This window comes from Myotis myotis, unplaced genomic scaffold (genome assembly GCF_014108235.1).
Source record: "Myotis myotis isolate mMyoMyo1 unplaced genomic scaffold, mMyoMyo1.p scaffold_m19_p_2, whole genome shotgun sequence".
Classification (NCBI taxonomy): Eukaryota; Metazoa; Chordata; class Mammalia; order Chiroptera; family Vespertilionidae; genus Myotis; species Myotis myotis.
Window position 1 is genome coordinate 164,148,019 of NW_023416324.1, and position 12,479 is coordinate 164,160,497.

Genomic DNA, 12,479 nt, shown 5'->3' on the forward strand with positions numbered 1-12,479 from the left:
CAGGAAGAAATTCGCCAAACAGGACAGCTTTACTAATTTTTAAATTATAACTGTATCAGTATATAGTCTGTCAAATGTATCAAAAACTTTGAGAAAAGTTCATATGCTTCTGACCAAGTAATGTGACTCCTAGAAAATAAACTCTAAGGCAGCGGTTCTCAACCTGTGGGTCGCGACCCCTTTGGCGGTCGAACGACCCTTTCACAGGGGTCACCTAAGACCATCCTGCATATCAGATATATACATTACGATTCATAACATTAGCAACATTACAGTTATGAAGTAGCAACGAAAATAATTTTATGGTTGGGTCACAACATGAGGAACTGTATTTAAAGGGCCAGAAGGTTGAGAACCACTGCCTAAGGAACTAAACCAAACACTTTTTATGTCCAAAGATTATTTACTGCAGCCTTCGTTACAAAACATAGTAAAAATGGAAATAACAAATAGCAAAAACCAGAAATGTTCATCTAATTATGGTACAAATATACCATGTAATATTTCTGAAGTTTTAAAAATTTTAACATAGAAAAATGTGTATAACAAGTTTATAATAGGAAAAAAGGCTTCGGGTTTAATTTCTAAGATGTCTAGAAATTCTGGATAACAAAATCTTGTCTTTGGAATACTGCTTTATTTGCCTAGAGTGAGCATTTTATGCAACAGCAGAGAACTGAGGCTACATCATATATTATTTAAATTTTTATTTATCGATTTGAGAGAGAGATTTTTTGTTGCTCTATTTATTTATGTTTTCGTGTATGTTCCCTGACTGGGGATTGAACCTGTAACCTTGGAGTATGGAGACAACACTCTAAACAACTGTGCAACTTGGCCTGGGCTCATCCATCATATTTTAAGAGGCTATATAAAATACTTCATGCTTGCTGGCTCACTGACTGCTTGTGCCAGAAGCTGCATACTTATGACGGTAACTACCAAAATACCAAGAAATTGTGGAGCAGTTGGGTATGTGCAAACTGGCTTTGCATAGTTTGTAACAATCAGAAAGACCAGAAATTCAAAACATCAGAAACAAAAGATACATACCTGGCAGGGGTTTTCAAATAAAGTAAGAAATAGTTTATATAATTTCAGTCAAGATAAACAGGCATAGGCTGATAAGAACAGCATATAAAGCAGGCAGGAGTGACCAGAGTTCAATTGTTTTAAGGTTCTTATGTTATTTAGAATGAGGGTAAAAGATATTTATTGATCTTAGATTTTTCTGAAGTTAAAAATGTGTATTAAAACTTCTAGGATAGCTATTAAAGGAAAAGAAGCAGAATAAAAAACTTCTAAGCTAATAAGAAAAAAATGAGATGAGAAAATGTAATCTAAAATAAGACATGAAAGAAGTGTCTCCTATGTTTAAAGATTGAAAAGCGTATTTCTGAGTAACTCATAAGACAAACAAAAAAACCATAAAGAAAATGTTAGATGACAAAAAACATTACATATTAAAATTGGGAGGACACAGCTAAAGTGCTATGTAAAAGAAAATTTACAAACTCAAATACTATTAGAAAAGACTGATAATGCAATAAACAACCTATTTAAGAAACTGGAACAAAAAGCCAAACTGAATAAACTCAAAGAAAGCAGGAAATAAAAAATCTACACTAATAAAAGAGAAACATGGTAATTGGCGTACGACCGCTACCCTTTTCATTGGCTAATCAGCGAGATATGCAAATTAACTGTCAGCCAAGATGGCGGTCGGCAGCCAGGCAGCTTGGAACTAATATGAGGCTTGCTTGCCTCAGTGACGGAGGATCGTTGGAGGAAAACAACCGCCTGCGGCTGCAGGCCTCTGAGCGGGCAGTTTAAGAAACATTGTAACAAATACCGCCGGACTTCAGCCAGCAGATTCGCAACATTGTAAGCAAAGGCCAGAAATCTACTTTCGGCCACGGAGGCCTAAGAGCTGGAGCCAAGCCTCAAGGTAAAGCTGGCCCAGAATAAAAAAAAAAAGAAAAAAAGGAGCGGTTGGGAACTTCAGTCACTCCCAGCCTGAAAACAGCCCTCAGCCCCTCACCCAGACTGGCCAGGCACCCCAGTGGGGACCCCCACCCTGAAGGGTGTGTGACCAGCTGCAAACAGCCATCATCCCCTCACCCAGGCTGGCCAGGCACCCAGTGGGGACCCCCACCCTGATCCAGGACACCCTTCAGGGCAAACCAGCCGGCCCCCACCCATACACCAGGCCTCTACCCTATATAGTAAAAGGGTAATATGCCTCCCAGCACTGGGATCAGCGTGACAGGGGGCAGCGCCCAAACCCCCTGGATCACCCTGCGGCTCTGTGTGTGACAGGGGGCTGGGGCCCAACCCCCTGAGCAGCCCTGCTCTGTGCCTGATAGGGGGGAGCTCCCCAACGCCCCCCCCCCACGGGCCCTGCTCTGTGTGTGATGGGGGCAGCACCCCAACCCCCTGATTGGCCCTGCTCTGTGTGTGACAGGGGGTGGCGCTGCAACCTCCCCATCGACCCTGCCTTGAGTGTGACTGAGGGTGGCATCACAACCTCCCAATCTGCCCTGCTCTGTGCATGACTGAGGGTGGCATCACAACCTCCCAATCTGCCCTGCTCTGTGCATGACGGGGTGGCGCCCCAACTCCCCAATCGGCCCTGCTCTGAGCCTGACCAGGGGCTGCACCTAGGGACTGGGCCTGCCCTCTGCCACCCGGGGGCAGGCCTAAGCCAGCAGGTCGTTATCTCCTGAGGGGTCCCAGACTGTGAGATTGCACAGACCAGGCTGAGGGACCCTCCCTCTCCCCCGAGGGCACAAATTTTTGTGCACCGGGCCTCTAGTAACACAATAAAAGAGAAAAGGAGAACTGTGTCCCTCATTTAGTCTCCCAAGAAAAGATCAAGAGTGCTTCAATCAAACACAATCTTCTATTGATATGTAGATTATCCACACATTTATATTTATATTTATATATCTACATAAACAGGTGTATATATGTATGCATATGTATGTAGGAAAACAAGGGGGTGGGACGGCAGCACAGGAGGTGGGACACAAGAGAACGTTTTCCAAAAAGGGATGGTTCTTTGAAAACAACCACTTGGAAAATAATCTTGGTGTTGCCCACAAAAATGTGTATACACAATCTATGTTTTTAACAGCACTTTTTATACTGGTAATAAACACCTCAATGTTCATCAAAAGTAAGATAAATTATAGTATATTTACAAAATAGAAAACTAGAACAATGAAAATAATGAGTCTCAGAATATACATAATGTTAAGCAAAAAATGCAAGCTGAGATTATATACAGAATAATTCTAATTGTTTAAAGTTCAAGATAGGCAAAATAAATAATACACTGATCAGAGATCTAAATATGTGATAGACTTTTATAAGAAACCAGGATTGTGGTATTTCTGAGAGAGAAGGCAAGGTAATGGGATCAGGTAAAGCCACATACTGAACTTCAAAGAAACTGTTATGTTTTCTGTACCTAGTAATACTTAAAATAAGTGTTCAAAAATATTTCAATGTATGGTATTTGAATTGTAATAGTTATTTCCTTCACAGGAATTTTTAAGCTTAAAGGTAGTATCCCTGATAAAATTCATTTATAAAATATATCTTTAAAAATGTTCTTAGAATGCTAATAAATATTATAAAATTCCCTATAACTACAAAACCAGGAAAATCAAGGGGAAGGAAAACCTACGTGAAAGAATAGTTCTTCTGAGCATGGGCTATACTAGGTAACATAAGTGATATATAATTCATAGCAACAAAATGATCTTACCTTTATTGGTGAAATATGAGAATGAGAAACAAATCCATGGACATTCTCAATTTCTGACAGGTTTTTCTCTGAAATATGAACCAATTCTGGACCTATCACCTCATTAGCGATTTGTGGAGAAATGTGCTCTTGAGGAGGTGTATCTTCATCCCGATACCGGTATTTCTGTAAAGAAAATTGTTAAATATGAAGAGGTCCTGAGAAGCAAAGTGAATTCAATTAAATCACAGTTTTCATAACTAGCAAATACTTGATAATATTTAACTGTATGAAATGTATTTTATGGCTCAATACACAGAGTCTGAGAGAAACTGGCCTCCGTTTTAAAGTCATGCCAACATTTAAATGAAATTATTAGATTATTAAAAATAGTTCAGATTCTGAAAAGATGGAGTAGTAGGAAGCCCCAGGAATCTGTCTCTGTACCTACATAACAACTGCACAGGCAGAATATGATGTAACTATTTTGAAAATGTGGAGTCTGTTAAAGGCTTATAACTTCCAGGGGAAAACTTGGATGATAAATTGAGGTTAATTTTGGTCAACCTTACCACTTCTATTCAACATAGTAATAGAAGTCGCAACCAGAACAATAAGGCAAGAAAAAGAATTAAAAGGCATGAAGTCAACACACAAAAATAAGTTGCATTTCTGTACACAAACAATCTAAAAAGAAAATGACAAAAACAATTCCATTTACAACAGCAATGAAGCAAATAAAATAATTAGAAATGAACTTAAACCAACAAGGTGAAAGACTTGTACAATGAAAACTATAAAACTGCTGAGAGAAAGATGACAAGAAATAATGGAAACACATCCCACATTCATGGATTAGAAGACTTCATATTGTTAAGATGTCAATAGTACTCAAAGCAATTTACAGGTTCTAATCAATACCTATCAAAATCTCAATGACATTATTTTCACAGAAATAGAAAAACCCAATTTAAAATTCATTTGGATCTCAAGGGATCTGAATAGTCAAAATAATCATGAAAAAGAACAGAGCTGGAAAACACAAATTTCCTCATCTCAAAACTTGATTACAAAGCTGTAAAGTAAACCCTCACATTTACGCTAAAAAAAAAAAAAAAATTTGGCAAGGGTGCCAAGACCATTCACTAAGGAAAAGACAGTCTTCAACAAATATTGCTGGGAAAACTGGATAGCCACATGCAAAAGAATGAAGTTGGACTCTTACCTAGCACCATATACAAAGATCAATTCAAAATGGATCAAGGATCTGAATATAAGACCTAAAACAGTAAGATTCTTAGAAGGAAACATAGTACAAAAACTCTACGATGTTGTGTTTGGCCATGAATTCTTAAATAAGACACCAAAGACATAGGTATCAACAAGACAAACTGTACTATAGAAAGAAACTTTTAAAAATTGTACATCAAAAGACACTATCCACAGAGTAAAAAGGAAACCCACAGAATGGGGAAAATTATTTGCAAATCATATACCTGACAAGGTATGAACATCCAGAATACATAGAGAACTCCTGAAACTCGACAACCAAAATCAAACACAATTCAAAAATGCCGAAGTGCTTAAATAGACATTTCCCCAAATTAGATATACAAATGGCCAATGAGCACAGAAAAAGATGTTCAACATTACTAATCATTAGGAAAATGCAAATCAAAACTACGACAAGATACCATCCATACCCATAAGGAGGGCACCTAACAAATAACAGAAAACAAGTATTGGTGAGCATGTGGAGAAACTAAAACCTATATGTACTGTTGGTAGGAATATAAAATAGTATGTTAGTTCCTCAAAAAATTAAAATACAATTACCATATTACCCAGTAATTTCAAATCGGGGTATATACACCCCAAAGAATTGAAAACAGGATCTTGAAGATTATATATATACTAGAGGCCCGGTGCACAAAAATTTGTGCCCTTGGGGGAGAAGGGGGGGGTCCCTCAGCCTGGCCTGTGCGCTCTAGCAGTCTGGGACCCCTCAGGAGATAACGACCTGCTGGCTTAGGCCTGCTCCCGGGTGGCAGAGGGCAGGCCCAATCCCTAGGTGCAGCCCCTGGTCGGGCTCAGAGCAGGGCCGATTAGGGGGTTGGGGTACCACCCTCTGTAACACTCAAGGCAGGGCTGATGGGGAGGTTGCGGCGCGACCCCCTGTCACGCACAGAGCAGGGCCCATCAGGGGGGTTGGGGCTCCGTACCCTGTCACGCACAGAGCAGGGCCCATCAGGGGGTTGGGGAGCTCCCTCCTGTCACGCACAGAGCGGGGCCCATCAGGGGGTTGAGGAGCTCCCCCCTGTCACTCACAGAGTAGGTCCTATAGGGGAGTTGGGGCACCGTCCCCTGTCACACACAGAGCAGGGCGGATCAGTGGGTTGGGGCGCCGCCCTCTATCACCCACAGAGCAGGGCCGATCAGGGGGTTGGGGCGCCGCCACTCTCACACTCAGGGCAGGGCCGATGGGGAGGTTATGGCTCTACCCCGTCACACACAGAGCCGCAGGGCGATCAGGGGGTTTGGGCGCTGCCCCCTGTCATGCTGATCCCGGTGCCGGGAGGCATATTACCCTTTTACTATATAGGGTAGAGGCCTGGTGCACGGGTGGGGGCCGGCTGGTTTGCCCTGAAGGGTGTCCTGGATCAGGGTGGGGGTCCCCACTGGGGTGCCTGGCCAGCCTGGGTGAGGGGATGATGGCTGTTTGCAGCTGGTCACACACCCTTCAGGGTGGGGTCCCCACTGGGGTGCCTGGCCAGTCTGGGTGAGGGGCTGAGGGCTGTTTTCAGGCTGGGGGTGACTGAACTCCCAAACGCTCCTTTTTTCCTTTTTTTTTTTTTTTATTCTGGGCCAGCTTTACCTTGAGGCTTGGCTCCAGCTCTTAGGCCGCCTCTGCTGCTGAAAGTAGGTTTCTGGCCTTTGCATACAATGTTGCGAATCTGCTGGCTGAAGTTGGGCGGTATTTGTTACAATGTTTGAAACTGCCCGCTCAGAGGCCTGCAGCGCAGGCGGGGAACGTTGGTTTCCTCCGTCACTGAAGCAAGCAAGCCTCATGTTAACTTTAAGCTGCCTGGCTGCCGGCCGCCATCTTGGCTGGCAGTTAATTTGCATATCACCCTGATTAGCCAATGGGAAGGGTAGCGGACATACGGCTAATTGCCATGTTTCTCTTTTATTAGATAGGATATCTATATCTATATCTATATCTATATCTATATCTGACCTAAAACAGTAAGACTCTTAGAAGAAAACATAGTACAAAAACTCTATGATGTTGTGTTTGGCCATGTTCATAGCAGCATTAGTCACAATAGCTAATACATGGAAGAAACCCAAGTGTCCATCAACAGATAAATGGATAAACAAAATGTGGTATATACATACAATGGAATATTATTCAGCCTTAAGGAAGGAAATTCTGCACCATGTTACAACATGGGTGAACCTTACTGGCATTATTCTAAGTAAAAAAAGCCAGTCATAAAAAGAAATAATCTATGATTCCACTCATATGAGGTACTTAGAGTAGTCAAAATCATAAAGACAGAAAGTATAATGATGGTTGCCAGAGGTTGGAGGAGGGCAAAATTTTGAGTTATTGTTTACAGGTATAGAGTTTCAGTTTTACAAGATGAAAGAGTTTTGGTGATGGATGGTGGTAATGGCTGCACAACAATGTGAATGTATTAAATACCACTGAACTGTAAACTTAAAAATGGTTAAGCTGGTAATTTTATGCTATGTGTATTTTACCACAATTTAAAAAAAAGAAATTTAAAACCCTGAATATTTATTTGTCTGTTTCTTCCCCAATGTTAGCTGAACACTGTATCTCTAAAGATACAGTTGTTTAAGTAAATATGAAAAGCTAAAGTTGTTCTGGTTTTCTTATTCAGTTAATTTGTACACCAATGAAAAAAATTCAGCCTTTTCAAATCTAATTAAAAATTAGTCTATTAGATAACATTATTTATCTTTTATCTACAAAAGAATCCCTTTCTTGCTGTATCTCATACATACATATAATTCTATGCAACCTATTTTCAAAAGATTAACTAACTCTATCTCATACCTTACATAAAAGTAAAAGATAGTATAAGACCTGGGAAAAAGATTAAAGTGCATGTTTCTCAAATCAGTCAGATGGGGAATATGTATGCATAAACACAAAACCAAACAAGCTAAAATATGCACCCTTCACCAAATAAGCACACTCACAAACTAACAAACAAAAACAGACAAGGCACAATAGTAAAAAGAATTTTTAACAACAAAGATCATTAACCACTATAAGCTGCTTCTATAAATCATATTTTAAAAAGTCAGCAAACATAATAAAGGAATATTCACAAAAGGCATACAAATGGGTCAGTAAACTTATAGAAAAAACATGCCAGCATTCAGAGAAATGAATATAAATCATCACATTCCTGGTAAAGGTCTTTTTCTGGTGGGTAGTTTGGCAATATGTTTCAAAAGCCCTGAAAATGTTTCTACTTCTTGATCCAGTAATTCCACTTCTAGGAATTAACCACAGAGGTAGCTATCAGTGAGTAGCTTAAATATTTGTTGCATATATATAAACAGGTACATTATAAAATATTTTTTAAAATCTTTACTATGAATTTGACTATGAACTTGGTATAACTTTTTAAATAACTTCTTCAGTAAAAGAAGTTACATGGAAAACGATGAGGCTCACATCAACATTAGTTTAGCTTAAAGAAATCTGTTTTTATATTATTTTCAAAACCACTGAAAAGAATTCTCTAACTTCATCCTGAGTAAGGCCAAAATTAACATAAACATACTTACAAAACTTAACACAGCTTATACACTCAATTGAGTGGAAGCAAAATCTAAGTACTCTTATTTATACCTTAGTACATGTAAGGAAGGAAACTTGATACCATCTTTTCAAACTTTATAGAGACATGCAGAAGGATATTCACTACAGTATAGTCTTAAAGGAGCCCTGGTCGGGTTGTCAATGGTTAGAGCATCAGCATGTGGAATGCAGGGTGTTGGGTTCAATTCCCAGTGAAGGGCATGTACCTTGGTTGTGGGTTCCCCAGCCCCGTTGGGGGTACATGCAGGAGGCATCCAATTGATGTGTCTCTCTCACATCGATTTTCTTCTCTCTCTCTCTCTCTCTCTCTTCTCACTGCTCCCTCCCTTTAATGCTCTTGAGAAATCAATGGAAAATGTATCCTTGGGTGAGGATTTAAAAAAAAAAAAAGGAAACAAGCTGCCTACCAATAAACCACTTCCCCCTCCCAAAGGAGCCTCCTATATAAATTATGGTACAATCATCCTAGGAAATATATAGAGGTTAAAGTGGGTAAAATCAACTACTACTAGGAAAAAAATGAAGACCTAGAATACTGAATGAGAAAAGCATCTTTCAAGCCTAACACACACACAGTTTCAACATTTCAAAGCAAAGCCATAGTGTATTTATGTAAATGTATACATGTATAAACATTACATGTGTGTGTATATATACACACACATACACACACACACATTATGTGTTTATGTGTATGTATATACATGTACATATATTTATCTCCATACAAATGAATGTACATATGTAATTTGGGGGGTTCTGAAAGGACAACAAAAAATGGTTAATTCTGAAAAAGGAAAATCCCTAAAATATTATATATATAATTAGACTTTGATCCTTTTTAGTCCTTATAATTATTGAAAACCTGTTGACCTGGTTTCCCAGTAAAATCACTCCATTCTCATGGTGTCATTTAATGTGGTTCTTTGGCTTCTGTATTTCTGCAAATTGGCAGCTGAATGAATTAGCAGTCTGATCAGTCTCATGTTCAATCCTTTTGACAAGACAATAGATGGTACTGTGTTCTTTAATCAAGAAGCACATAATATCTGGTTATTTCTTTTTTAAAAAATAAATCTTTATTGCTGTATTACATGTCCGTTTTTCCCCCACTGACCCCCTCCAGCCGGCCCCTGCCCCCGCTCCCAGACCCTCACCGCCTCATTGTCTGTGTAGATGGGCCATGTGTATATGCATACAAAGTCCTTGATTGATTACTTCCCACCTACCCTCTCCTGCCTTCCCTCGGGGATTCTGCACTCTGTTCCATGCTTCCAGGCCTCTGGATCCATTCTGTTCATCAGTTTATTTTGTTACTTAGATTCCACATGAGTGAGATGTGATGCTTGTCTTTCTTTGACTGACTTATTTCACGTAGCATGAAACTCTCCAGGTGCCTTCATGCTATCTCAAAGGGTAAGAGATTCTTCTTTTTTATTGCTGCGTAGTATTCCATGGTATAAACGTACCACAGCTTTTTTATCTACTCATCTACTGATGGGCACTTGGGCTGTTTCCAGGTCTTAGCTATTGTAAATTGTGCTGCTATGAACACAGGGCTGCATACATTCTTTCTGATTGGTGTTTTGGGTTTCTTAGGATATATTCCTAGAAGTAGGATCACTGGGGCAAATGGCAGTTCCATATTTAATTTTTTGAGGAAACTCCATACTGTTTTTCATAATGGCTGCACCAGACTGCATTCCCACCAGCAGTGTACTAGGGTTCCCTTTTCTCCACATCCTCACCAGCGCTTGTGGTTTGCTGATTTGTTGATGGTAGCCATTCTGACAGGTGTGAGGTGATACCTCACTGTCGTTTAAATTTGCATTTCTCTGATGATTTGGGCATTTTCTCATATGTCCCTTGGCCATCTGTATGTCCACTTTGGAGAAGGGTCTATTTAGGCCCTTTACCCATTTTTTAATTGGACTGTTTGTCTTCCTTCTGTTAAGTTGTATGAGTTCCTTATATATTTTGGATATTAACACTTTATTAGATGTATCATTGCCAAATATGTTCTCCCATATAGTGGGCTCCCTTTTCGTTTTGTTGATGGTTTCTTTTGTTATGCAGAAGCTTTTTATTTTGATATAATTCTATGTTTAGGAAACTGAATCCTACTTAGTTTCCTTTACCTTAGGACTGTGGTCGGCAAACTCATTAGTCAACAGAGCCAAATATCAACAGTACAGAGATTGAAATTTCTTTTGGGAGCCAAATTTTTTAAACTTAAACTATTTAGGTACATTATTAACTTAATTAAGGTACTCCTAAGGCTTAGGAAGAGCCACACTCAAGGGGCCAAAGAGCCGCATGTGGCTCGCGAGCCGCATTTTGCCAACCACTGCCTTAGGAGATGTATCTGTAAACATATTGCTAGCAAAGAGAGATGTCCGAGATTTTGCTGCCTATGGTTTCTTCTAGGATTTTCATGGTTTCACAACTTACATTTAAGTCTTTTATCCATTTTGAGTTTATTCTTGTATATGGTGTAAGTTGGTGGTCTAGTTTCATTTTTTTGCATGTGTCTGTCCAATTTTCCCAACACCATTTATTGAAGATGGTTATTTCTTTTTGTGATGCTAGCAGCTCTCGATACTCAATGACTAAATCAATTCATTCACTGGGTATTACAAAATGGTGACAAACTAATTCTATTAGTTTGTTTTAATTTATCAAGTGGGTCCTATACAATAAAGAGGTAATGTGCAAATTAACCCTCATGCCCTCACAAGATGGCTGCCTACGGCCAGGCCGGCAGGGAGGTTAGTGAGGGATGACCAAACAGTTGAATAAGCAGGCTGTGTGGGGCGATCAGGCCGGCAGGGGGGTTAGTGTGGGATGACCAAATGACTGAACAGAAGGCTGCATGGGGCGACCAGGCCAGCACGGGGGTTAGTGAGGGATGACCAAATGACTGAATAGCAGGCTGCATGGGGCAACCAGGCCTGCCAGGGGGGGCAGTTGGAGGTGATTAGGCTGGTGGGGGGGGGAGGGGCAGTGAGGGGCAACTATGTTGGTGGGGGGGGGGGCAGTTAGGGGTGACCAGGTTGGCAGAGGGGGGCAGTTGGGGGCAAGCAGGCCAGCGGGGGCGGGGGGGACAGTTAGGGGCAATCAGGCCGGTGGGGGGACAGTTTGGGGCAACCAGGTGAGTGATTAGGAGACAGTGGTACAGGATTGTGAGAGGGACATCCCACAAGGGGTCCCAGACTGGAGAGGGTGCAGGCTGGGCTGAGGGGGACCCCCCCCCCCCGGCACGAATTTTGTGCACCGGGCCTCTAGTACATATATAAAGAGACATTTCTCTTCACCTATAATTTGGTTGCCTAGTGGTATGATTAACACATAAACGAACAGGAAAAGTACTTGATTTTGTCCCCCCTTTTTTAACACCAGTTTTCAAGATAGATAAACATTGGTTCCTTATCATCTTCCTAAGGTTTTTATATACCTAATCAATGCAATCCTGATAAAAATCAAATCTGGCTACCCCCCCGCCCCCCGCCACCTCCAGAAAATGACAAGCTAATCCTCGTATTCATATGAAGCTGCAAAAGACCCAGAATAGTTAAAAACAATCTGGAACCAGAACAGCGAAGTATAAGACTCATACTTCCCAATTTCAAAACCTTTCACAAAGCTACATTAATCAAAACTGTGATACTATCATAGGATAGACATATATGAATGAAATAGACTTAAGAGCCCAGAATGTAATATATCTTTACATTTATGGTCAACTGACTTTTCAACATGGCTGCTAAAACAATTTAATAAAGAAAGAATAGTCTTTCCAATAACTGATGCTGAGACAATTGGATGCAAAAGAATTAGATTAAATTAGATCCCTTCTGACACTAT

General features: G+C 40.4%; 1 protein-coding gene across 21 annotated transcripts in view; it reads right to left on the reverse strand.

Moving 5' to 3' along the window:
• The window catches only part of DLG1 (discs large MAGUK scaffold protein 1), a 291,832-nt gene that overhangs the window by 195,912 nt on the left and 83,441 nt on the right, over positions 1 to 12,479 (reverse strand). For all 21 annotated transcript variants that reach the window (XM_036351776.1, XM_036351782.1, XM_036351770.1 and 18 more), the window contains exon 5: positions 3,773 to 3,937. In XM_036351776.1, coding sequence (XP_036207669.1) covers positions 3,773 to 3,937 — 165 coding nt within the window. The remainder of the gene's footprint in view (positions 1 to 3,772; positions 3,938 to 12,479) is intronic.